General features: G+C 44.0%; 1 protein-coding gene across 1 annotated transcript in view; it reads left to right on the top strand.

Annotated features, from left to right (window-relative positions):
• itsn1 (intersectin 1 (SH3 domain protein)) overlaps positions 1 to 27,944 on the top strand; it is a 276,283-nt gene that overhangs the window by 235,802 nt on the left and 12,537 nt on the right. Inside the window, exons 32-37 of the mRNA XM_070893816.1 lie at positions 6,140 to 6,246; positions 8,593 to 8,776; positions 10,252 to 10,350; positions 13,420 to 13,587; positions 16,626 to 16,838; positions 22,758 to 22,879. Coding sequence (XP_070749917.1) covers positions 6,140 to 6,246; positions 8,593 to 8,776; positions 10,252 to 10,350; positions 13,420 to 13,587; positions 16,626 to 16,838; positions 22,758 to 22,879 — 893 coding nt within the window. The remainder of the gene's footprint in view (positions 1 to 6,139; positions 6,247 to 8,592; positions 8,777 to 10,251; positions 10,351 to 13,419; positions 13,588 to 16,625; positions 16,839 to 22,757; positions 22,880 to 27,944) is intronic.

The following is a 27,944-nucleotide window of genomic DNA, read 5'->3' as shown; positions in this document are numbered from 1 at the left end:
ATTCAATGTCCGATTCGCATTCAGGACCTCTGGGTTGATGGTTCAGTATTTTTTTTAATTCATTCACGGGATGTGGGTGTCACTGGCAAGGCCAACATTTATTGCCCATCCCTAATTGCCCTTAACTGAGTAGCTTGCTAGGCCATTTCAGAGGGTTGTTAAGAGTCAACCACATTGCTGCGAGTCTGGAGTCACATGTAGGCCAGACCAGTTAAGGACGGCAGATTTATCTTTTTAAAAAAAAAGGCTGAGGGGTGACCTAATAGAGGTCTTTAAAATGATGAAAGGTTTTGATAGAGTGGATACAGAGAAAATGTTTCCACTTGTGGCGAAGAGCATAACTAGAGGCCATCAATATAGAAACATAGAAAATAGGTGCAGGAGTAGGCCATTCAGCCCTTCTAGCCTGCACCGCCATTCAATGAGTTCATGGCTGAACATGAAACTTCAGTACCCCCTTCCTGCTTTCACGCCATACCCCTTGATCCCCCGAGTAGTAAGGACTTCATCTAACTCCCTTTTGAATATATTTAGTGAATTGGCCTCAACTACTTTCTGTGGTAGAGAATTCCACAGGTTCACCACTCTCTGGGTGAAGAGGTTTCTCCTCATCTCGATCCTAAATGGCTTACCCCTTATCCTTAGACTGTGACCCCTGGTTCTGGACTTCCCCAACATTAGGAACATTCTTCCTGCATCCAACCTGTCCAAACCCGTCAGAATTTTAAACGTTTCGATGAGGTCCCCTCTCACTCTTCTGAATTCCAGTGAAAACAAGCCCAGTTGATCCAGTCTTTCTTGATAGGTCAGTCCCACCATCCCGGGAATCAGTCTGGTGAATCTTCGCTGCATTCCCTCGATAGCAAGAATGTCCTTCCTCAGGTTAGGAGACCAAAACTGTACACAATACTCCAGGTGTGGCCTCACCAAGGCCCTGTACAACTGTAGCAACACCTCCCTGCCCCTGTACTCAAATCCCCTCGCTATGAAGGCCAACATGCCATTTGCTTTCTTAACCGCCTGCTGTACCTGCATGCCAACCTTCAATGACTGATGTACCATGACACCCAGGTCTCGTTGCACCTTCCCTTTTCCTAATCTGTCACCATTCAGATAATAGTCTGTCTCTCTGTTTTTACCACCAAAGTGGATAACCTCACATTTATCCACATTATACTTCATCTGCCACGCATTTGCCCACTCACCTAACCTATCCAAGTCACTCTGCAGCCTCATAGCATCCTCCTCGCAGCTCACACTGCCACCCAACTTAGTGTCATCTGCAAATTTGGAGATACTACATTTAATCCCCTCGTCTAAATCATTAATGTACAATGTAAACAGCTGGGGCCCCAGCACAGAACCTTGCGGTACCCCATTAGTCACTGCCTGCCATTCTGAAAAGTACCCATTTACTCCTACTCTTTGCTTCCTGTCTGACAACCAGTTCTCAATCCACGTCAGCACACTACCCCAAATCCCATGTGCTTTAACTTTGCACATTAATCTCTTGTGGGACCTTGTCGAAAGCCTTCTGAAAGTCCAAATATACCACATCAACTGGTTCTCCTTTGTCCACTTTACTGGAAACATCCTCAAAAAATTCCAGAAGATTTGTCAAGCATGATTTCCCTTTCACAAATCCATGCTGACTTGGACCTATCATGTCACCATTTTCCAAATGCGCTGCTATGACATCCTTAATAATTGATTCCATCATTTTACCCACTACTGAGGTCAGGCTGACCGGTCTATAATTCCCTGCTTTCTCTCTCCCTCCTTTTTTTAAAAAGTGGGGTTACATTGGCTACCCTCCACTCGATAGGAACTGATCCAGAGTCAATGGAATGTTGGAAAATGACTGTCAATGCATCCGCTATTTCCAAGGCCACCTCCTTAAGTACTCTGGGATGCAGTCCATCAGGCCCTGGGGATTTATCGGCCCTCAATCCCATCAATTTCCCCAACACAATTTCCTGACTAATAAAGATTTCCCTCAGTTCCTCCTCCTTACTAGACCCTCTGACCCCTTTTATATCCGGAAGGTTGTTTGTGTCCTCCTTAGTAAATACCGAACCAAAGTACTTGTTCAATTGGTCTGCCATTTCTTTGTTCCCCATTATGACTTCCCCTGATTCTGACTGCAGGGGACCTACGTTTGTCTTTACTAACCTTTTTCTCTTTACATACCTATAGAAACTTTTGCAATCCGCCTTAATGTTCCCTGCAAGCTTCTTCTCGTACTCCATTTTCCCTGCCCTAATCAAACCCTTTGTCCTCCTCTGCTGAGTTCTAAATTTCTCCCAGTCCCCAGGTTCGCTGCTATTTCTGGCCAATTTGTATGCCACTTCCTTGGCTTTAATACTATCCCTGATTTCCCTTGATAGCCACGGTTGAGCCACCTTCCCTTTTTTATTTTTACGTCAGACAGGAATGTACAATTGTTGTAATTCATCCATGCGGTCTCTAAATGTCTGCCATTGCCCATCCACAGTCAACCCCTTAAGTATCATTCGCCAATCTATCTTAGCCAATTCATGACTCATACCTTCAAAGTTACCCTTCTTTAAGTTCTGGACCATGGCCTCTGAATTAACTGTTTCATTCTCCATCCTAATGCAGAATTCCACCATATTATGGTCACTCTTCTCCAAGGGACCTCGAACAATGAGATTGTTAATTAATCCTCTCTCATTACACAACACCCAGTCTAAGATGGCCTCCCCCCTAGTTGGTTCCTTGACATATTGGTCTAGAAAACCATCCCTTATGCACTCCAGGAAATCCTCCTCCACCGTATTGCTTCCAGTTTGGCTAGCCCAATCTATGTGCATATTAAAGTCACCCATTATAACTGCTGCACCTTTATTGCATGCACTCCTAATTTCCTGTTTGATGCCCTCCCCAACATCACTACTACTGTTTGGAGGTCTGTACACAACTCCCACTAACGATTTTTGCCCTTTGGTGTTCTGCAGCTCTACCCATATAGATTCCACATCATCCAAGCTAATGTCTTTCCTAACTATTGCATTAATCTCCTCTTTAACCAGCAATGCTACCCCACCTCCTTTTCCTTTTATTCTATCCTTCCTGAATGTTGAATACCCCTGGATGTTGAGTTCCCAGCCCTGATCATCCTGGAGCCACGTCTCCATAATCCCAATCACATCATATTTGTAAACATCTATTTGCACAGTTAATTCATCCACCTTATTGCGGATACTCCTTGCATTAAGACACAAAGCCTTCAGGCTTGCTTTTTTAACATCCTTTGTCCTTTTAGAATTTTGCTGTACAGTGGCCCTTTTTGTTCTTTGCCTTGGGTTTCTCTGCCCTCCACTTTTCCTCATCTCCTTTCTGTCTTTTGCTTTTGCCTCATTTTTGTCTCCCTCTGTCTCCCTGCATAGGTTCCCATCCCCCTGCAATATTAGTTTAACTCCTCCCCAACAGCACTAGCAAACACTCCCCCTAGGACATTGGTTCTGGTCCTGCCCAGGTGCAGACCGTCCGGTTTGTACTGGTCCCACCTCCCCCAGAACTGGTTCCAATGCCCCAGGAATTTGAATCCCTCCCTGCTGCACCACTGCTCAAGCCACGTATTCATCTGCGCTATCCTGCGATTCCTACTCTGACTAGCACGTGGCACTGGTAGCAATCCCGAGATTACTACTTTTGAGGTCCTACTTTTTAATTTAGCTCCTAGCTCCTTAAATTCTTTTCGTAGGACCTCATCCCTTTTTTTACCTATGTCGTTGGTACCAATGTGCACCACGACAACTGGCTGTTCTCCCTCCCATTTCAGAATGTCCTGCACCCGCTCCGAGACATCCTTGACCCTTGCACCAGGGAGGCAACATACCATCCTGGAGTCTTGGATGCGGCCGCAGAAACGCCTATCTATTCCCCTCACCATCGAATCCCCTATCACTATCGCGCTCCCAATCTTTTTCCTGCCCTCCTGTGCAGCAGAGCCAGCCACGGTGCCATGAACTTGGTTGCTGCTGCCCTCCCCTGATGAGTCATCCCCCCCAACAGTACTCAAAGCAGTGTATCTGTTGTGCAGGGGGATGACCACAGGGGATCCCTGCACTATCTTTCTTGCACTGCTCTTCCTGCTGGTCTTCCATTCCCTATCTGGCTGTGGACCCTTCTCCTGCGGTAAGACCAACTCACTACACGTGATACTCACGTCATTCTCAGCATCGTGGATGCTCCAGAGTGAATCCACCCTCAGCTCCAATTCCGCAATGCGGACCATCAAGAGCTCGAGGCAGATACACTTCCCACACACGTAGCGCCCAGGGACACCGGAAGTGTCCCCGAGTTCCCACATGGTACAGGAGGAGCATATCACGTGACCGAGCTCTCCTGCCATGTCTTAACCCTTAGATACCCTTAAATTGGTAATAACAATGCTAAAGTTCACTTACTGATATTAAAAATAAAAAGAAAAGCTACTCACCAATCACCAGCCAATCACTTACCCCATTGGCTGTGACGTCACTTTTTGATTCCTTTCTACTTCTATTTTGCTTTCTCTCCCGCTGTAGCTGCACCGGTACGCTTTTGATAGGTCGCTCCCCTCTCACCAACTGCCGCTGGCTCTCGATCTCCCGCTGGGCTTTTGATAGGTCGCTCCCCTCTCACCAACTGCCGCTGGCTCTCGATCTCCCGCTGGCCTCTTATAGGTCGCTCCCCTCTCACCAACTGCCGCTGGCTCTCGATCTCCCGCTGGGCTTTTGATAGGTCGCTCCCCTCTCACCAACTGCCGCTGGCTCTCGATCTCCCGCTGGGCTTTTGATAGGTCGCTCCCCTCTCACCAACTCAAATCTCAAGATAGTCACCAAGAAATCCAATAGGGAATTCAGAAGTAACTTCTTTATCCAAAGAGTTGTGAGAATGTGAAACTCGCTACCACAAGGAGTGGTTGAAGTGAATAGTATAGATGCATTTAAGGGGAGGCTGGACAAGCACATGAGGGAGAATGGAATAGAGGGTTATGCTGATCGATTGAGATGAGGAAAGACGGGAGGAGTCTTGAGTGGAGCATAAACGGCAGCATGGTCTGGTTGGACCAAATGGCCTGTTTCTGTGTCATATATCCTATGTAATCCTTCCCTAAAGGATATCAGTGAGCCAGATGGGTTTTTACAACAATCTGGTAGTTTTATGGTCACCATTACTGATGCTAGCTTTTTAATTGCAGATTTATTTAATTATCTGAATTTAAATTCCCCAGCTGAGCTGTTGTGGTGGGATTTGAACTCATGTCTCCAGATCATTAATCCAAGCCTCTGGATTACTGGTCCAGTAACATAACCACTGTGCTACCATACCCTTGAAGCTGCTGTGGTGTCTCCAGTGCTTCTATGTCCTTTTTACAGTATCGAAATCAGAACTGTGCGCAATATTATTAAGTGCGGCCTGACCAGGCTCCAATACAAGTTTAACGTAACTTCACTACTTTTGAATTCTATACCCCTAGAAATCAATCCCAGGGTTTTGTTTGCATTTTTAACTGCTTTATTGAGCTGCGATGCTGCTTTTAATGATTTGTTCACCTGTATCCCTAGATCCCTTTGCTCTTCTACCCCATTCAGTTCCTTATTTTCTAAGATGTAGGTGATGTTACTGTTTTTCCTATCAAACTGTATCATCTCACATTTATCTATATTAAAGTTCATTTGCCGCTTAACTGCCCAGTCTGCAAATTTTCCAATGTTGTCTTGGATTATGTTAGTTATACCCCCAGTTTGGTATCATCTATAAATTTTGATATTACATAGAAACATAGAAATTAGGTGCAGGTGTAGGCCATTAGGCCCATCGAGCCTGCACCATTTGTTCCCAAGTCCAAATCATTAATGTAAATTATGGACAACAGCACTGATCCTGTGGAACACCGCATTCTTGAATGTACAATAATCTTCCTACAAAGTGCATTTCCCAATTTGCACACAGCCAGAGTAATTACTTTGTCTGTTGTACCCATATAGTCTGTTGTACCCATACGGTAAACTTATACTTAGAGATGACTGAATGCTTTGGTTAATTATTTCTTTGTTCTTGTCAGGCAAGTTTTGCTTACTCTGAATTAAACTGCTGTTGCTGCTAATGATCTGCCCTGTTCCATTAGGTCTTTCAAAAACCATTACTAGAGTCTGATCTGCTGACCGAGAAAGAAGTGGCCATGATCTTTGTTAACTGGAAAGAGCTCATCATGTGCAATATCAAATTGTTGAAGTAGGTACACATTTACAGCTTGGTATGGTACCCTAGTGGCAGTCACTTTATAATAATGTCTGTATCTTACTATCTCTCTCCACTGCCATGTTCAAAATCCCCTTTCTGTGGGGGATGCAGAATGGGAATCATGGGACCATCTCCTCGTAAAACACAATATGTTGCGACACTAAGTCCGGAATGAAGACAAAGTTTGTGATTCCATGTAAAGACATAAAAAAAGTGTCAAATCTGAGTTGATGGGTCCGGACAAATGTGACATTTTTCCAAGAAGTGGCACAACTGAGGTTCACGAGTTCGATTCCAAACATGGTGAATTTTCAATCTGTCCTAGTCTACGTCTGGCTGATGTCTTGCTCCTTCTTCGCAAGTAAAGGAAGATTGGAGGCTGAGTCATTCCAGACCTTCACCCCGGTGGTCATTTATGGAGTGACGCTGGAGTAAGTCTGGATAATAGACTGCAAACCAATCTTTACAACAGGAAGTGGGGGGGTGGGGTTTGTTGCGAGGCGGAAGTTCTACATTTTGAGCTATTTGTTCAGTTTGTTATTTTGCTTGTAGTATAACTCCTTTGTGGGATAAAATAATATCAGGCAGGTCATTTGCTCTCTCTTCATATACTACACACGGGGCACTTTGTTTCCCTGCCATGTGCAATTAAATAAAATCTGGAAGCAAAATACTGCGGATGCTGAAATCTGAAATAAAAACAGAAAATGCTGGAAATCTCAGCAGTTGAGGCAGCATCTGTGGAGACAACCCGAGTTAACGTTTCAGGTCTGCGACCCTGTGTCAGAACTGGAAAAGTTAGAGATGTAAAAGATTCTTGAGGAAGTGCAGGGGCAGTGAAAGTGGGAAAGGGAGGAAGGTCTGTGATAGGGTAGAAGGCAGAAGAGATTTAAGAGACAAAGGGGGTGAGGGGCAAAAATGAGATGGTAATGGCACAAGTTAAGAAACAAAAGGTGAGTCTAGATTGGGTGTGAATGGCGGAATCATCAGCAGCTGCCATGGGAAAGAGAAAAAAAGGGGAAAAGCTGGAACCTATCCATTGTCTTTTTTTCTCTTTCCCATGGCAGCTGCTGATGATTCCGCCATTCACTTCCCATCTAGACTCATCTTTTGTTTCTTAACTTAAGCCATTACCATCTCTTTTTTGCCCATCATCCTTGTAATGTATGCACCTGTGAGTATGCTCACATGTTTATAGAGCTGTTGCATTGTGAGTGGCTTAGCCAGTCACGTAATGTTCACAAGACTCAATAAAACCCCAGCCAGTTGGGTTCGGGGGATGCACGATGAGGCAGGTGGTTGTGAGCCTGGTGGATTTACTGGTAATGTGAAGTGTGACTGTTAAACCTTTTGCTAATAAACCAACTAGTTTTTAATAGTAATGTGTTGCTATGAATTCTTAAGCACAAAGAACCCATGAAGCAAATACATTACAATCCCTATTGTCTCTCTAATCTCTCCTGCCTTCCACCCTATCACAGACCTTCCCTTTTGTTCTTTCCTCCCCTCCCACTTTCATTGCCCCTGCACTTCCTTACAAATCTGTAACATCTTGAACTTTTCCAGTTCTGACAAAGGGTCACAGACCTAAATGTTAACTCTGTTTCTCTCCACAGATGCTGCCTGACCTGCTGAGATTTCCAGCATTTTCTGTAAATAAAATCTGGTGTCAGAGCAGCTCAAATCACAAAGTACAATTAACATTTGAGTTCAAATCACCCAATTCTATTATGGGAGCTTGCCAGCAACTGCTGGCTGACATAGGCCTCCGACAAACATTTCTACAATTGAAATAACACAGACTGAAGTGCATTTAAAAGGAGTAACACATCTTCAGGTTTAGGTAACTTTGATGTGTTCGAGCAGTTTATTCGTTTAACCTGAACCCTTTACCTGATGTTGCAATGTAACACACTAGAACTTATCTATTGTCCTGTAGATAATCAATACCAAATACTTTCAGCAGTGCATTTGACATCTGGGTTGCATTTAGAATGAACACCAAGAATTACTTTACACAAGTTTCTTAACATTGGGACTTTGAAATTGAAAATCTGGATACAAAGTTCATTGATGTTAAAGCGGCGTCAAGATAAGCAGGCACAGTGATCACTAAGTTTTCTAACCATTGATATCAACAAGTGCCCATAGTATTTACACAAGCATTGATAATGATACAAATTGATTCTTACTGTCAGTACAGTGCTTTATCTAGAAAACACAAATACAGTTCAAATACATTTTAGTTTTTAAAAATGCTATTACAATGCTGAATATGTTGCATTTGTCTGCATACTGTCATCTATACTAATGGGCGTCTGTTTTGCCTCACTGTAGGGCACTGCGGGTGAGGAAGAAGATGTCGGGGGAGAGGATGCCGGTGAAAATGATTGGTGACATATTAACAGCACAATTGCCTCATATGCAGCCGTACATCCGATTCTGCAGCTGTCAGCTGAACGGAGCTGCACTTATCCAGCAAAAGACAGATGAGGTTCCAGAATTCAAGGAATTTGTGAAAGTAAGGGATCATCGTATGACAGTAGCATAGTAACAGAAACGATCTCTGCATCACCTTTAGCTTGTTTTAAAAGGAAAAACTTGATTTCAGGCAAATATTATTTTCTGCAAAGCTTTTGAGGTGTCAGCTTGGCTCAGTAGGTCACCCTCTCGCCTCTGAATCAGAAGATTGTGGGTTCAAGCCTCACTCCGGACTTGAGTACATGATGTTTGTGCAGCCCCGCGAGATTGCTGAATTTTCAGAGGCGCTGCCTTTCTGCTGAGATCCTGTTTGCCTGCGGTTCTGGTCGGCATAAAGAGGCCGACATTGCCCCTTTCTATAAGGCCTCTGGCCGCCTGAAAGCGGCAGCCATGGGTCGATGTGGACTTACCACCAAGTCTCCGCCGAGGGGCCATCATTTTATTAACTGCCCTTCCTCAGTTTTGGAGCGATATCGGGGACTGCTCCAAAACTGAGGAAGGGCAATTTCCTGTTGTGTCATGCAGGTGCCAACCCCTTACCGAGTGGCAGTGACCCCCCTTCCTGAAATTGTCCCGCGGGAAATTGCCCATTTCCTGGAATTGCCCCGCGAGAGTAATGCCGCCGCTGGTTGGTGCCACTGACAGCTTTTGCCTTCGGTACACTCTCTGTGCCTTGGTGGCGCGGCTGCCCTTAAAGGGGAGGTGGCACTGTCGGCGACTCCATGTTTTTTTTTGTCGGCCGACTGCCAAGTCGGGCCGCCAACAATGCCCACGGGTTCGACTGGGCCGCCAACAGGTAGCCTGACATCCCTTCTTACTGGCCCGGCTGAAACCCTCCCTTATGGTCCAGTGTTTGTCACTGAAGTGGCTGCAGAGTTCGCAGCTGCCTTCACCGAAGGCAGCGCTGATGCCTTGCAGCGACGGTCACTCCGTCATACCCCCACTTCCGTCCCGTTTGTGGCGGCTACTCTGACCCGCCCCCACTCACGCCCCGATGATGAGCCCACTTCCACCCCACTCCAAAAAAAAAAGTACGAAGTGCTGAATTTCTCCCGAGGGCTCACCCCATGCATTGGGGCAACTCTCTTCGGGCGGTGGGCAATTTTTGCCCCAAGAGATCTTATTATTCAAAGAAGACCACAGTGTTCTTCTGATATCCTGGCCAATATTTCTCCTTCAACCAACACTACCAACATTATCAATCATTGATTAATTGGTGGTTTGTGGTATTTTGCTATGTACACGTTGTCTGCCACGTTTTCCTACATAGCAGTGACTACACTTTGCATTTACATAGAGCCTTTCACAACCTCAGGACATCCCAAAGCCCTTTATAGCCAATGAAGTATTTTTGAAGTGTCGTCATTGTTGTAATGTAGGAAATGCTTTACTTCAGTAATTGTAAAGCATTTTGGAATGTCCCGAGGATGCGATAAGATGCTGTACAATATATAAAATGTGATTTTCTCAATACTGTGATTATTATTGACACTCGGCCTATTTATATTATGACAGAGACTAGCAATGGACCCGCAATGTAAAGGAATGCCACTATCAAGTTTCTTACTGAAACCTATGCAGAGGGTAACACGCTGCCCATTAATAATAAAAAATGTAAGTACATATTTCTGTGCAGACGTGCGTTCTCCTACTTAAACCAGTTAAAAGCTGTTATTGCACAATTTGTCACAAGGTAGACCATTCTTCGAAATTTTGCCTTTCAACTTTTACAATGATACAAGCATAAATAAAATGCACACAGTTTTGTTACTGGCTATTGCCTTTACAATTAAATAAAACATAGGGGAATTTGATTACTTGAAATCGCTGCTGGAAGAAAGTTGGGGTTGGGTGCAATGGCCGTGTGCCCACCAATCGGGAGGTCCCGTGCAGGCCACCCACCAATCGGGAGATCCCGTGCAGGCCGCCCACCAATCAGGAGATCCCGTGCAGGCCACCCACCAATCAGGAGATCCCGTGCAGGCCGCCCACCAATCGAGAGGTCCCATGCAGACCACCCACCAGCTGCTGCTGTTGGAAAAGATAGTGCCACACAGCAAATTTAAAGGGATCGCCCACCAAAAAAAAAATTAGAGGAATATTGGTCGGGTGTCTATATTTTCTGGGCCAAAAAATATATTATTTTTAAGGATGGGTCAGCATATCTGTGTGTGTCATGTTCCTTGGATCAGGAGATCCAGGCGCTAATAGGCCGCAAGCGCAAGGCATTTCTGAACCTAAAGTAACAACCTAATTCAGGAGCAGCAAAACAGCTCTTCAGGCAGCTGAAGGCCGAGGTCTAACAAAAAACCCGCCACCTAAAGAATAATTGGTGGGTGGAGAAAGCACAGGGGATCCAGCAACTGGCCGACAACCATGACGTCCGAGGTTTCTTCAGCGCAGTTAAGTCCACCTACGGCCCAAACACCCAAGGCCCCACCCCACTGCTGGCCAAGAACGGATAGGCACTCATTAAGGACACCAAGGCAGTCAGGGCCCACTGGAAGGAGCACTTCGAAAATCTCCTTAACCGAGACTCTGCCTTCGACGCGTGTGTCCTCTACTCCATCCCACAGCATGCTACCCGCCACCATCTCAGCAAAACCCCAGCCCTGCACAAGGTAGAAAATGCCATCCGTCAACTCAAGAACAACAAGGCATCAGGAGCAGATGGAATCCCCGCCGAGGCACTAAAGTATGGCGGAGAAGCACTATTGGCACGAATGCATGACCTCATCTCTCTTATCTGGAAGGAGGAGAGCATGCCAGAAGATCTCAGAGATGCCGTAATCGCGACCACCTTCAAAAAAGGGAACAAGTCCGACTGCAGTAACTACAGAGGAATCTCCATGCTGTCGGCCACAGGGAAAGTCATTGCAAGAATCCTCTTCAATCGTCTTCTCCCCATGGCTGAAGAGCTCCTCCCAGAGTTGCAATGCGGATTCTGTCCACTGAGGACATGATCTTCACTGTGCGACAACTACAAGAGAAATGCAGGGCACAGCATCAACCCTTGTACATGGCCTTCTTTGACCTCACAAAGGCCTTTGACACTGTCAACCGTGAGGGACTATGGAGCGTCCTTCTCCGTTTCGGCTGCTCCCAAAAGTTTGTCACCATTCTCTGCCTGCTCCACGATGATATGCAAGCCGTGATACTGACCAACGGATTGACCATAGACCAATCCACATCCGGACCGGGGTCAAGCAGGGCTGCGTCATCATTGTGCCAATGCTTTTCTCGATCTTCCTTGCTGCAATGCTTCATCTCACTCTCAACAAGTTCCCCGCTGGAGTGGAACTAAACTATAGAACCAATGGGAACCTGTTCAACCTTCGCCGCCTCTAAACTAGATCCAAGGTCGTCCCATACTCGGTCATTGAACTACAGTATGCGGATGATGCTTGTGTCTACGCACACTCAGAGGCCGAACTCCAAGCCATTGTCAACACCTTCACCGAGGCGAACGTAAGCATGGACCACTAAACATCCGTAAGACACTGGTCCTCCACCAACCTGACACTGCCACACAGCACTGCCCCCCCCGGTCGACAAAATCCATGGCGTGGCCTTGGACAACGTGGGCCATTTTCCATACCTCGGGAGCTTACTATCAGCAAGGGCAGACATCGATGACGAGGTCCAACACCACCTCCAGTGTGCCAATGCAGCCTTTGGTCGCCTGAGGAAGAGAGTGTTTGAAGACCAGAACCTCAAAGCTGGCACTAAGGTTATGGTCTACAGAGCAGTAGTGATACCTGCCCTCCTATATGGTTCAGAGACGTGGACGATATACAGCAGACATCTCAAAGCGCTGGAGAAGTACCACCAATGCTGCTTCCGCAAGATCCTGCAAATCCACTGGGAGGATAGACGCACCAACGTCAGTGTTCTCGCATAGACCAACATCCCCAGCATCAAAGCACTGACCACACTTGACCAGCCCCGTTGGGCGGGCCACATTGTCCGCATGCCCGACACGAGACTCCCAAAGCAAGCGCTCTACTCAGAACTCCTACACGGCAAGTGAGCCCCAGGTGGGCAGAGGAAATATTTCAAGGACACACTCAAAGCCTCTTTGATAAAGTGCAACATCCCCACCGACACCTGGGAATCCCTGGCCCAAGACCACCCAAAATGGAGGAAGAGCATCCGGGAAAGTGCTGAGCACCTCGAGTCTCATCACCGAAAGCATGTAGAAATCAAGCGCAGACAGTAGAAGGAGCGTGCGGCAAACCATATACAGCACCCACCCTTTCCTTCAAACACTGTCTGCCCCAGAGACTGTAATTCCCACATTGGACTGTACAGCCACCTGAGAACTCACTTTTAGAGTGGATTTCAAGGGACTGCCTATAATGATGATGTTCCCCAGTTCCCTCTTGATGTTCTATGGCCTCTTTTGCACTGTAGTCCCCTTTGAAACAGCTTCTTCACCACTTTATGCTCGTGTTCCTGAGGCCATCTAAGTTCTGCCAAAAATATTTTTTTTTGTAAATGTGCTATTGTCAACCTTGGGCTCAGAAATTCTGCCATCGGTTATTGCTTAAATATTAACATTCTGTTAACTCTTTAAAAATAATAATGTTGATTTTCGACATGGGACATTAAAGGGGAAACTCCCCCTTAGAGCCGCAGCTCATTTGTTTTTTAAACAATTTTACTTTTTAATAAATATCCTAGATTCTGGAAAACACCCCAGAAAATCATCCTGATTTTAGCCACTTGAAACAGGCCCTTGAAAAGGCTGAGGAACTGTGTTCTCAGGTGAATGAAGGTGTGCGAGAAAAGGAAAATTCTGACAGGCTGGAGTGGATCCAGACACATGTGCAATGTGAAGGTTTATCTGAGGTAAGGTAGTGAAAGCAGCCAAAATGTGTCGTCACCAAACGATTGAACCTTGATGATCCTATAATTGTAGCAATGCTACGTGTAGTATAAAAATCTTTTGATGAAAGCAAGGGTCATATTTTATGAATTAAAAGTAACTAATTATTAAGTTTATACGGGATTAAAATAACATTTGTTATGAAATTTAATGGGTTTTTTTTGGTAGTTTTGTGAGGATTTCTAAATATCTTGTGCCATTTTGGATTACAATGCCAAATAGTGGAAGTCTTAGGAACTAATTGGACCCTATTCTCTCATGTACATATTTGATATTTTGAAAGCAGTATTTACTAGAGTAATGCATTATGTGGGATTTCCATGTGTTAATATACTTTCAGGAGTGAAATTAGGAAACACTGCTACACACAAAGGGTGGTAGAAGTTTGGAACTCTCTTCCACAAACGGCTTTGTTGCTATGTTATTTATGCAATAACTGTTAGACTGAGTACTGTTTAACTCCAGGAGGTCTGACCTTGGCTCTGCTTTATTAAGGCCCAAGGTGCCTAATATACAAAATGGTTGGCCTTTTATACTTGGGTTGCACACGTGGCCCAATGGCCTCCAACAGTGACGCCATCTAGTGGCTAGTGATACATGACATAGAAACATAGAAAATAGGTGCAGGAGTAGGCCATTCGGCCCTTCTAGCCTGCACCGCCATTCAATGAGTTCATGGCTGAACATTCAACTTCAGTACCCCATTCCTGCTTTCTCGCCATACCCCTTGATCCCCCTAGCAGTAAGGACCTCATCTAACTCCTTTTTGAATATATTTAGTGAATTGGCCTCAACAACTTTCTGTGGTAGAGAATTCCACAGGTTCACCACTCTCTGGGTGAAGAAGTTCCTCCGCATCTCGGTCCTAAATGGCTTACCCCTTATCCTTAGACTGTGACCCCTGGTTCTGGACTTCCCCAACATTGGGAACATTCTTCCTGCATCTAACCTGTCTAACCTCGTCAGAATTTTATATGTTTCTATGAGGTCCCCTCTCATTCTTCTGAACTCCAGTGAATACAAGCCCAGTTGATCCAGTCTTTCTTGATAGGTCAGTCCCGCCATCCCGGGAATCAGTCTGGTGAACCTTCGCTGCACTCCCTCAATAGCAAGAATGTCCTTCCTCAGGTTAGGAGACCAAAACTGTACACAATACTCCAGGTGTGGCCTCACCAATGCCCTGTACAACTGTAGCAACACCTCCCTGCCCCTGTACTCAAATCCCCTTGCTATGAAGGCCAACATGCCATTTGCTTTCTTAACCGCCTGCTGCACCTGCATGCCAACCTTCAATGACTGATGTACCATGACACCCAGGTCTCTTTGCACCTCCCCTTTTCCTAATCTGTCACCATTCAGATAATAGTCTGTCTCTCTGTTTTTACCACCAAAGTGGATAACCTCACATTTATCCACATTATACTTCATCTGCCATGCATTTGCCCACTCACCTAACCTATCCAAGTCGCTCTGCAGCCTCACAGCATCCTCCTCGCAGCTCACACTGCCACCCAACTTAGTGTCATCCGCAAATTTGGAGATACTATATTTAATCCCCTCATCTAAATCATTAATGTACAGTGTAAACAGCTGGGGCCCCAGCACAGAACCTTGCGGTACCCCACTAGTCACTGCCTGCCATTCTGAAAAGTACCCATTTACTCCTACTCTTTGCTTCCTGTCTGACAACCAGTTCTCAATCCATGTCAGTACACTACCCCCAATCCCATGTGCTCTAACTTTGCACATTAATCTCTTGTGTGGGACCTTGTCGAACGCCTTCTGAAAGTCCAAATATACCACATCAACTGGTTCTCCCTTATCCACTCTACTGGAAACATCCTCAAAAAATTCCAGAAGATTTGTCACGCATGATTTCCCTTTCACAAATCCATGCTGACTTGGACCTATCATGCTAGATCAATTGTTAATTTTAAATCGGAGATTGATAGCTTTTAACCAAAGGTATTAAGGAATATGGATCAAGGGTGGGTATATGGAATAGGGTCACAGATCAGCTATGATCTCATTGAGTGGCAGAACAGGCGTGAGGGACTCAATGGCCTACTCCTGTTCCTATGTACTGAATGTATTAAATTATGTCAGATTTTAAATCTCACCCTTATATTAAGTACAGCTGCGACACTGGCATCTATTTGTTAATGTAGAACATTGTCCAAGTACATCCTATTTGCAAAAAAACAAGATAAATTTATTCAGGCCAATTAGTGCCCTATCAACCTCTTCCCAATCATCAATAAAGTGGTGGAAGGAGTCATCAAGTGACACCTACTCACCAATAACCTGCTAACTGATTCTCTATTTGGGTTCTCCAGGGATCAAACTTTGGTGCAAGAGCTGAATGCCAGAGGAGGTGTAAGAACAGGTGCCCTTGACATCAAAGCAGCATTTAACCGAGGACAGTGAAAGACTGCAGTGAATTACTGCATAAAAGAACCAATTAAAAAGCGAACTATTACAGTGAAAATGTGAAGATGAAGCTGACACCCCCACAATTGACCTGCCATCTATGAAAGGATTAACTCCTCCACCTGCCAATCAGGGGTGTAGCTCATCATTTGCAGCAATGCACTCATCCAATTTGGGGCCATAAGAATAACAAACTTTGCACTTGAGCATTTTATTTATACTTGAGGGGAAAGATCAAGTTAACAGGCTGCAGTAGTTATGATTCAAACATACTAACACTGAGAAAAGTTTAAAAGTCATATTCATGTGTGAGGAAAAATATACTGTCCTTTTGAAATTATATTGTGTATGACAAATGCCCATGCCACAGGAAACAATATTACTCAGAAATGTCCAGGTTTAGGATTTGGGCTATCGATCATACATCAGTGACCAAGGTCTTTAAGGCTAGACTGCACTGCAGTATAGATTTCAGCAAATGGACTTTTGTTTCTGAATTCATATTTGTCTGTGTCCTGAGGCATGTATAATTGTTTTTAAGGTAATTGCCATGGTTTTCTTTTTATTCCAGCAACTTGTTTTTAATTCTGTCACAAACTGCCTGGGTCCTCGAAAGTTCCTGCACAGTGGTAAACTTTACAAAGCCAAGAGTAACAAGGAGCTTTATGGGTTTCTCTTCAATGACTTCCTGCTACTGACACAGATTATTAAACCACTAGGTTACTCAGGAACTGACAAAGTTTTCAGCCCCAAGTCAAATCTACAGTACAAAATGTACAAGACTGTAAGTAAAATTTTGTGTTTCAACCAAGTTGTAATCTTCCTTTCAGATAAACAGAAAACAGATGAAACTTGTTCGGGGTGATCCGATTGATGGTTATAAGATAATGAAGGGAATAGATGATGTTCCATTTGACAGTTTGTTCCAATGAAGTAGGGAGGAGCAGGGGTCACAATGTTAAGTGTATAAGGCCAGATCTAAGTTAGATATCAGGAGGTGGTTCTTTTCCCAGAGAATAGTGGATCTCTGGAACAGGCTGCTGTCTCATTCGGTGGATGCTGATTCACTGATTTCCTTCAAGCGAGAGCGAGACCTGTTTCCGGCTGGGGCAGAGATGACCTCTGACAGAAGGTAGTAACTCCAGAGAATTCAGGGCCAGAGTGATGATCTGGATGGGCTTGAGAGGAATTTCTCAGATTTTTATCCCTCAAATTGGCCTGGGTTTTTATTGGGCTGAAAATTGCAGGCACACCAGGCGAGCCCTCACAAAAGCCGGTTCTCGGCGCATGATGCGCATGCACTAAAAACCAGCTTTTCCAATCTGTCAAAATTTCTTTAGACAAATCCTACGCATCCCTGCAGGAAGGATATCCACAGGGCAGAGATTGGGCTATTTGCCCAGCGAACGTCCTTCAAACTTTTACAGCTGGTAAAAGCAGGCATATAGCCTACTTTTACCAGCGTAAATCTTTTAAAACATAGAAAAATTTAATTTAATCATTCATTTTTGTATTAAAAACCCTACAGGTAAGATTTTTTTATAACCCTAACAAAAAAAATGTATAAAATATTTTTTTTCCATAACATTTAATTACATTCAATTTCATTTAATTTTAAATATGTGAGGTGTTTTATTTATTTATTATGCTGTGTTTCTTGTTTTAGGGGGGTATTCTCATTGGTAGTAATGGGAGCTCGTAAAAATAGAGTTCCCATTATTTTCCATGAGAATACTAGCTAGTGATTGGTGGTCTAGGCCCACGTGATTCCAATCTAGACTTCCGTACGTGGAAGACATCTTCCCTTACGCTGCGCAGCGAATGAAGGCCTCAGACCGGAATCCTATGTTCCTCCGGGACCACCAGGTATTTTCGTAGATTTTTTTTTCAGGTCACAGGCGTTTGTCCGAAGGAAGCCTCCGACCGCAATTTTCAGTCATGATCTTTTTTGGCCTCTCCCGGCAGATCACATGGTTTTGGGTGGGGTGGAGAGTATATATTGTGATACACAAGGTATCGCAATTGTGTGAGACAGGCCGGATGGATCAGCAGGTAAGAGCTCCTAAGGTGCTCCACTGAGCAACACAGACCAGCAAGACCCTAGATTCGATTCTTGGTTTGTGATGAGTCATCTAATCTCTACGGTTCTTAACATCCATAGCTAGCGAGGAGAAAATCAGCTAGGATTTGTTTTGCAGCAAGCCCTGATACAAAGTGTGTGTGTATGTCGGAGAGGACAGGATGGGGCTCCCAAATCTTTTTGGCATCATCATTATTTGCAAGAAAATATTGAATAATAGATTTCAGTAAGTTGGTAGAAGTGGGAATGTTCATTGCACCAAAATGGGAGGATATGCTGAAAAGCTCAGTTGCTTGTAAATGTGACACAAGAATGTACAGTTCAAAGTTAAAGAGCCACAGTAAATTGAGACTTGGTTGTAGAAATCAAATAAGAAATGGACAGATTCCTGATTCAGCAAGGGATTGCGAGATTCAAGTTTAGCACAAGTCTTTAAGCATTGGAGAGGGAGATAGAAATGAGTTGAGTGGGTTGCTAAATGATGTGGTGAGTTACATAGATTAATTAGTGCCGATTTTCAATTACCAGCTGCCAATTTCTCAACTTGAAATTCGTGTGGCCAGCAATTGAAAATTGGGAGTGGACACCTTCGTTGCAACATTAATGCCCGTTAATGATGTAACAGGTGATGGGCTGCTTAAATATGCAAATCCTTTTGTATCAGATGTTGAGCATTCTAACCAGTGTGCGTTAAAGGCACCGATGGTGGTCGCTCACTAAACTGAAACTTTTCTTTTATTTTTGGTGCCAAAAGGAGTGCTGCTGTGGCACCAAAAAGGATCGTGGCCTGTGAGAAACAACACTCCCCCACCCTACCTGCTAACTGGCGCCTCATAAGAAATAGGAGCAGGAGTAGTCCATCTGGGACCTCAAGCCTGCTCCGCCATTTAATAAGATCATGGCTGATCTGATCATGGACTCAGCTCCACTTCCCTGCTCGCTCCCCATAATTCTTTACTCCCTGTCTAAAATCTGTCTATCTCTGCCTTAAATATATTCAATGACCCAGCCTCCACTGCTCTCTGGGGCAGAGAATTCCACAGATTTACAACTGAGAAGAAATTCGTCCTCATCTCAGTTTTAAATGGGCGACCCCTTATTCTAAAACAGTGGCCCCCGAGTTCTCGATTCCCCCATGAGTGGAAACATCCTCTCAGAATGTACCTTGTCAAGCCCCCTCATTATCTTATATGTCTCAATAAGATCACCTCCCATTCTTCTGAACTCATAGAATCGTAGAAATTTACAGCACGGAAGGAGGCCATTTCGGCCCATTGTGTCCGTGCCGGCCAACAAGAGGCTATCCAGCCTAATCCCACTTTCCAGTTCTAGGTCCGAAACTCTGCAGGTTATGGCACTTCAAGTGCACATCCAAGTACTTTTTAAATGTGGTGAGGGTTTCTGTTTCTACCACCCTTTCAGGCAGTGAATTCCAGACCCCCCCCCACCCTCTAGGTGAAGAAATTTCTGCTCAAATCCCCTCTAAACCTTCTACCAATTATTTTAAATTTATGCCCCCAAGGTTGTTTATGCCCCTCTGCTAATGGAAATAGGCCCTTTCTATCCACTATAACTAGGCCTCTCATAATTTTGATACACCTCAATGAGGTTTCCCCTCAGCCTCATCTGTTCCAAGGAAACCAAACCTAACCTATCCAATCTGTCCTCATAGCTAAAATTTTCCACTCCTGGCAACTTCCTCGTAAATCTCCTCTTCAATGCAATCATGTCCTTCCTGTAATGCAGTGACCAGAACTGCACGCAGTACTCTAGCTGTGGCCTAACTAGTGTTTTATACAGTTCAAGCATATGCCTCGGCTAATAAAGGCAAGTATTCCATATGCCTTCTTAATCACCTTATCTACCTGGCTTGTTACCTTCAGGGATCTGTGGACATGCACTCCCGGTCCCTTTGTTCCTCTACACTTCAATGTCCTACCATTTAATGTGTATTCCCTTTCCTTGTTAACCTTCCCCAAATGCATTACCTCACACTTCTCCGATTAAATTCCATTTGCCACTGTTCTACCCACCTGTTGATTGATATCTTCCTGCAGTCCGCATCTTTCTTCTTCATTATCAACCGCACAGCCGATTTTAGTATCATCTGCATACTTCTTAATCATACCCCCTATATTCAAGTCTAGATCATTGATGTATATCACAAAAAGCAAGGGACCTAGTTCTGAGCCCTGCGGAACCCCACTGGAAACATCCTTCCAGTCACAAAAACAACCATAAACCTTTGCTTCCTACCTCTGAGCCAATTTTGGATCCAACTTGCCACTTTGCCCTGGATCCCATCGGCTTTTATTTTCGTGGCCAGTCTGCCATGTGGGACCTTATCAAAAGCTTTGCTAAAATCCATATACACTACATCATACGCACTGCCCTCATCGACCCTCTTGGTTAACTCCTGGAAAAATTCAATCAAGTTAATCAGGCACAACCTTCCCTTAACAAATCCATGCTGACTGTCCCTGATGAATCCCTGTCTTTCTAAATGTAGATTTATCCTGTCCTTCAGGATTTTTTCCAATAATTTTCCCACCACTGAGGTTAGGCTGACTGGCCTGTAAGTACTCGGTCTATCTCTTTCTCCCTTCTTAAACAAAGCTACCACATTAGCAGTCCTCGTCTTCTGGCACCACACCAGAAGCCAGAGAGGATTGAAAAATGATGGTCAAAGCCTCTGCTATTTCCTCTTTTGCCTCGCTTAACAGCCTAGGATACATTTCATCCGGGCCTGGGGACTTATCCACTTTCACAGCTGCTAAACCCTTTAATACCTCCTCTCACAATATGTTTATTTCATCTAATATTTCACACGCCTCCTCCCCGATAGCAGTGTTTGTGAAAACAGACGCAAAGTAGTCATTAACACCCATACCGACATCTTCCGCCTCCACAAACAGATTACCCTCATGGTCTGTAATAGGCCCTACCCTTTCTTTAGTTATCCTCTTGCTCTTAATATTTATAAAACATCTTTGGGTTTTCCTTGATTTTACTTGCCAAGAATTTTTCATGCTCTCTTTGCTTTCCTGATATCTCTTTTAATTTCACCCCTCAACTTTCTATACTCCTCTAGAGATTCTGCAGTATTTAGCCCTCGGTATCTGTCATAAGCTTCCCTCTTTTCCTTTATCCTACCCTGTATGTCCCAAGACATCCACAGGCCTCTAAATTTGTTAGTCCCACCCTTTTTCTTTAAGGGTACATATTTGGCTTGAACCCTCTGGATCTCCTCCTTGAATGCTTCCCACTGCTCTTACACTGATTTATCTTCAAGTAGCTGTTTCCAGTCCACAATGGCTAAATCACCTCTCAGCTTAGCAAAGTTGGCTTTTCCCCAATTTACAACTCTTTATTCCTGGTCTATCCTTGTCCATAACTACCTTAAATCTAACTAAATTATGGTCACTAGCACCTAAATGCTCTCCCACTGACACCCCTTCCACCTGCCCAGCTTCATTCCCTAAAACTAAATCCAGATCCGCCCCCTCCCCTGTTGGGCTTGCTACATACTGACTAAAAAAGTTCTCTTGAATGCATTTTAGGCACCCTCTATACCCTTCAAACTAATTTTGTCTCAGTTAATATTAGGATCGTTGAAATCCCCTACTATTAGTCAAATGAGTATAGGCCCAACCTGCTCAATCTTTCTTCATAAGACAACCCCTTCATCTCAGGAATCAACCTAGTGAACCTTCTCTGAACTGCCTCCAATGCAAGTATATCCCTCCTTAAATAAGGAGACCAAAACTGTATGCAGTACTCCAGGTGTGGCCTCACCAATATCCTGTACAGTTATAGCAGGACTTCTCTGCTTTTATACTCCAGCCCCTTTGCAATTATAGCCAACATTCCATTTGCCTCATGGGAGTCAGCCAATTTCCCAGAACTAGCGATTTACAATGGAAGCCCCATTTAGTGTCCGCAGCAACCCAGTGGCATGTTAATGAGGTCCGGTCCTCCAAAAAATAGCTCAGGCCTCATGCCGGCACGAACAGGTGGCGGAGCAGCCGCTCTGCCGACTTCTCGCCCGCTTTGGATGCTCCTTGCAAATCGCGCCCATTGTCTGTATTTTTTATTGGACGCGACTGTTGCCGAAATAAAGTAGTTGCGCATGCGCAGTTCCAGTGGTCTTTGGCTTGTTCTCGCCGGACTTCTCAGATTGGTGAGAGAGGAGAGAAGGGGGGGGACTGGGAAAAAGAGATTGCTGCTGTCGAACTCCGCTGTGTCAGGAGCAGAAAATAAAAAGTAAAAGTTAAATTAACATTTATGCGCTGCCGAACTGAGCCGAAAAGAACAATTGAAAGTTGAATTGGTGTTTCTGTCGACTTATGAAAGTTAACATTTATGCACAGAATGCTTCTGCACAGCTTTAGGTTCGTTAGCAACAGTCACTCTGTTTGTTATTACATCCTCATGTGCAAAACTAAGTGCCACATCCAGGTTAATAACACATTAAAACTCTCGATACTGCACTTTGGAGAAACTCAGTGGTCACTAGTTATGTGACGTGATAGAATGTTATTAACCCATGCATGGAAAGTGCTGCTGCCACGAGGTTTTATGTTGTGATTATTTAAACCCTTTGCATTTCTGTAATGTCTGCAGCCGATCTTTCTCAATGAGGTATTGGTGAAATTGCCGACTGATCCTTCTGGCGATGAGCCTATTTTCCACATCTCCCACATCGATAGGGTGTATACACTTCGTGCTGAGAGCATCAATGAAAGGTAAGAGAGAACAGACGTCAGTCTCATTGCTTTCTAACACTAGAGAGGGGAGATTTCCACTTTGGCTAGATATAGCGAAATCGGAAACGTGTTTTACAATGCACTTGTAATATTACTATAAAATGCCAAGAGTGGATTTCTTCGCCATGATCTTTCTGATCTGATGCTGTGCATTTTTTTAATTGATTGGTGGGATGTAGGTATTGTTGGCAAGGCCAGCATTTATTGGCCATCCCTAATTGCCCTTGAGAAGGTGGTGGTGAGCCGCCTTCTTGAACCGGTGCAGTCCTTGTGGTGAAGGTGCTCCCACGATTCTGACCCTGCGAATATGAACGAACGGTGATATATTTCCAAGTCAGGGTGGTGTGGAACTTGGAGGTGATGTTGTTCCCATGCGCCTGCTGCCCTTGTCCTTCTAGGTGGTAGAGATCGCGGGTTTGCGAGGTGCTGCCGAAGAAGCCTTGGCGAATTGTTGTATGTAGTGCATCTTGTAGATGGTACATACTGTGGTCACGGTGCGCCGGTGGTGGAAGGAGTGAATGTTTAGAGTGGTGGATGGGGAGCCAATATAATTTCCTTTTAAGACTTTTCAAACTGACAAACCAATGTGAGTTCATTTTTAGAAGTTATGCAGCAACTGATTTTCCTTCATAATCATATTTTTTTTGTTTAAAAGAGGCCAATCCACACAATATTTCACATTGCAGCAGATCCTGGTTTGTAATTATAAATCAGTTCCTCCTGCCCCCCTCCCCCCATTCATTTGAATTTGAAATGTTATACCTTGCACTACTCAATAAGAAACTGCCGATTGCAATTTTCCAAAGCAGGTTGTATAGTTAGTCAATAAGGCTAATGGTAGAAATTTATTAAAACTATTTATTTTAAAAGTTTGAGGTGTTATACAAGTGCATAAAACAATTAGATAAAAAATCTTTCCAAACTTTTTCACCCAGAGAATTGTGAACCTGTGGAATTCTCTACCACAGAAAGTTGTTGAGTCCAGTTCGTTGGATATATTCAAAAGGGAGTTAGATCCATGTGGAAGTCCAGAGATAGCTTAAGGCCATAAGAAATCTTGAAACGACAAAAGTACATTGAACGCAACAAACCTACTCCTTCCTCGCGGTTCATGCCTGACTACAATCATGGACTCTATCCTCATCCAAGACCTCGAGATCTTCCCACATGTCATCCAGGAAGTTGGATGATACAATAATGGAGTTGTTGATGAATCATAGCAATTAATCTCTATCAATTAGACCAGAAATTACACAAGAAAAACCCCAGTGGTGAAGAGCTTTGGGAAGCATAGGTCCAAAGTTACCTGTTCCTCCCAAGAATACTCCACTTACCACAGGTCACGTCTCAAATTACTCAAGGACTGTATCCCAAAATGTTTTTCTCTGAACGAAATCTATCCAGTTTGCATTTGAATGAATCAATACTCGCTGCTCCACTGTCTCCCTCGGGGACCTGTTCCATAGATTGACCACTCACTGAAATATTGTTTTTGAAGATTAGTTTTGAATTTACATTTCCTTTAAGTGCAGGCCACATCTTCTGATCCTACTGTTCCGGACAAGGTGAAGTGCTTGTAGAATCAATTTTTCTCTGTCCCGAACCTAAATAACACATGGAAAATAGGTGCAACATAGAGGGAAAATGGATACTATGGACCCGAACTTGGTGAAAGCCAAGACCTGCCCAAGTGCCGCCCAAAGGACCGCCGAGAGACCTGGAAAGGATATGCCAGTACCGCCCGGCAGCAAAAAAATGACTTACACCGTGAATCTGGGCGGCAGCTAATGATGACAGCTAAAGAGGGGGCAGCAATATAAATTCCGTATCAATGAAGTTTCTTCAACGCTATGTGCAGTTCAAGGGCAAACTATTCCCATAAAAACTCATTCAAGAACTGCCATTTTAACTGACAAGCTGGTAGTCTCAACTAACATCTTTATTTTAAGAAGGTTAAGTAGAAATCTAATAGAGGTGTTCAAAATTCTGAGGGGTTTTGATAAGGTAAATCAGGAAAGAACTATTACCACTGGTCAGTAACTAGAGGACATAAATCAACAAAAGAACAAAGGGATAGATTAACATAATGTGTTTATGCAGTGGGTTGTTAGGATGTAGAATGCTCTACCACCTAGTGGTGGAATCAGAATGTAATGTCCTTTTTAAAAGGGATGAGAATAAATATTTAAAAGATAAGAATTTACAACAACAACTTGTATGTATATAGCATCTTTAACGTAGTAAAATGTCCCAAGGTGCTTTACTGGAGCATTAGAAGACAAAATATTTGACACCGAGTCACATAAGGAGAAATTAGAGCAGGTGATCACAAGCTTGGTCAAAGAGATTGATTTTAAGGAGCGTCTTGAAGGAGAGAGAGGTGGAGAGGTTTAGGCAGGTAATTCCAAAGCCTAGAACCTAGGCAACAGAAGGCACGGCCACCAATGGTTGAGCGATTATAATCAGGGATGCTCAAGAGGGAAGAATTAGAGGAGCGCAGATATCTCGAGGGATTGTGGGGTTGAAGGAGATTACAGAGATAGGGAGGGGCGAGGCCATGGAGGGATTTGAAAAGTAGTATGAGAATTTTGAAATCGAGGCGTTGCTTAATTGGGAACCAATGTAGGTCAGTGAGCACAGCGGTGATGGGTGAGCAGGACTTGGAGCGAGTTAGGACATAGGCAGCCAAGTTTTGGATAATAGCGTCTAGGGAAAAGACAGCAGAATGGGACTGATTGGAAAGCTTTCTCAGTGAGCAATGCAGAGGACCAATGGCGGATTGGTCTCCTTCTGTGCCACAAAGCTCTGTGATTCTATAACCTTAACATTTTTAGGACAATCTCCAATTGGGATAAAAGGAAGATTCCCAAGGCATTTCATTTCCTCGTGTGTTCTCCTAAAGGGAACTCTCAAACTTTTAGCTTCAGTCAAGCACCTAGCAAGAGGGAGTACTTCTACTTTGAATGCATTTGTTTGATACCCAGATAATTTTGCACACAGACTGATGGCGTGCAGAGCAGGTAGATTGATAATGGTACATAAGTATGGAGAGTAAAAAACATAAGAAATAGAAGTAGGAATAGGCCATATGGCCCATCGAGCCTGCTCCGCCATTCAATATCCTTTGATTCCCTTTTAGTGCCTAAAAATCTATCCATCTCTGTCTGAAAATATATTCAATGACTGAGCATCCACAGCTCTCTGGGGTAGAGAATTTCAAAGATTCACAGCCCTCTGAGTGAATAAATTCCTCCTCATCTCAGTTCTAAATGGCCGATATTCACTGATGTACCATTGCTAGGGTATAATGGTATGAATGACTCCCTATTATCTAGCATTTTGTTGCAGCATCTCCAGACTATGGAATAGATTTAACTATAAATCACTTTTTTTCAGCAATTATCTTGCCAGTTTAGCTTTATTGAATGATTATATTCCAGTAATTTAAAAATATATGTTTTTACAAAGAATCAATGATTTATGATCGTGCAGCCATGAGGCTCTATCACATTTGCTGGAAATCTCTTTCTGGAAATAGCCTATGGTGAGCAAAGCGCTCTGTTTAATAAAAGAGACTTCGGATGTTGCGTTGGTATAAATATATACTGCGACTCAAACCAGTGACTGGAAAGTTGATGTGTTAATTACTGTGCTGCTACAATTCCCCTGGGGTTCAAATCTTGAAAATATTGCAGATTAATTAGAGGTTTTAACAAGACAGTCAGCATCGCAGGAACATACTGAACCAGACGTCTGGAAAACTGACCTGTAATGCCGGAGATTAGTAATAGTGTACCCAACTGCCTTTTTTTGGAAAAAAAAACTTTGAATCATTTTATATTACATACCTTTACAGATTTCTACAACTGCAAAGATAAAAAGTAAAACTGCAAATCTGAAATACAAATTCCAGAAAATACTGGAATTTTATAGCAGGTCAAGAGGAGGGGTCAGTCAACATCTGACAAAAATATGTTACCACTTCGGTTCTAGTGAAGGGATTACACCCCTTGGTCTTTGAGATGCAGACCAACCTGCTATGTATTTAAAGCATTTTTTGTTTCATTATCCTAGAATTTTTTTTCAGTGTAACATTCCTTTCAACAAGCAAGAGTCTAACCACCGCCCCTTGACAATCAACGGCATTACCATTGCCGAATCCCCTACCATCCTGGGGGTCACCATTGACCAGAAACTTAACTGGACCATCCACATAAATACTGTGGCCACATGAGCAGGTCAGAGGCTGGATATTCTGTGGCAAGTGTCTCACCTCCTGACTCCCCAAAGCCTTTCTACCATCTACAAGGCACAAGATAGAATACTCTGCACTTGCCTGAACGAGTGCAGCTACAACAACACTCAAGAAGCTCGACACCATCCAGGACAATGCAGCCCACTTAATTGGCTCCCCATCCATTACCTTAAGCATTCACTCCCTCCACCACTGATGCATCATGGCTGCAGTGTGTACCATCTACAAGATGCATTGCAACAACTTAACAGCACCTCCCAAACCCATGACCTCTACAACCTAGCAGGACAAGGGCAGCAGGCACATGGGAACACCATCACCTGCAAGTTCCCCTCCCCATTACACACCATCCTGACTTGGAAATATGTCGCTGATCCTTCATCGTTGATGGGTCAAAATTGTGGAACTCTCCCTAACAGCACTGGGAGTACTTTAACCACATGGACTGCAGCGGTTCAAGAAGGTGGCTCACCACCATCTTCTCAAGGACAATTAGGGATGGGCAATAAATGCTGGCCCATATCCGAGGAACAAATGAAAAAAAGCATACATTTTGGGTTTTATGAGCTCATCAAGATAAGGGCTGTCAGTGTTGGGAAATGGAACTTTCCCATTTCAGGTACCCAGTGTCACCATTTACTCCCAAATGCAGAATAAAGCTCTTCTACTCTGACCCATAACATGGGTCAGAATAGAACATGCCTCAGTCCCAACCTCAAATGAGCACCCCTTAATGCACCGCACAAATTCTTCTGTGGCCTTCCATACAGACATTGCGTATTAGTGCCG

This window comes from Pristiophorus japonicus, chromosome 11 (assembly GCF_044704955.1).
Source record: "Pristiophorus japonicus isolate sPriJap1 chromosome 11, sPriJap1.hap1, whole genome shotgun sequence".
Taxonomy (NCBI): Eukaryota; Metazoa; Chordata; class Chondrichthyes; family Pristiophoridae; genus Pristiophorus; species Pristiophorus japonicus.
The sequence above is the reverse complement of the archived record's forward strand: the minus strand, read 5'-3'. Positions and strand labels throughout refer to the sequence as shown.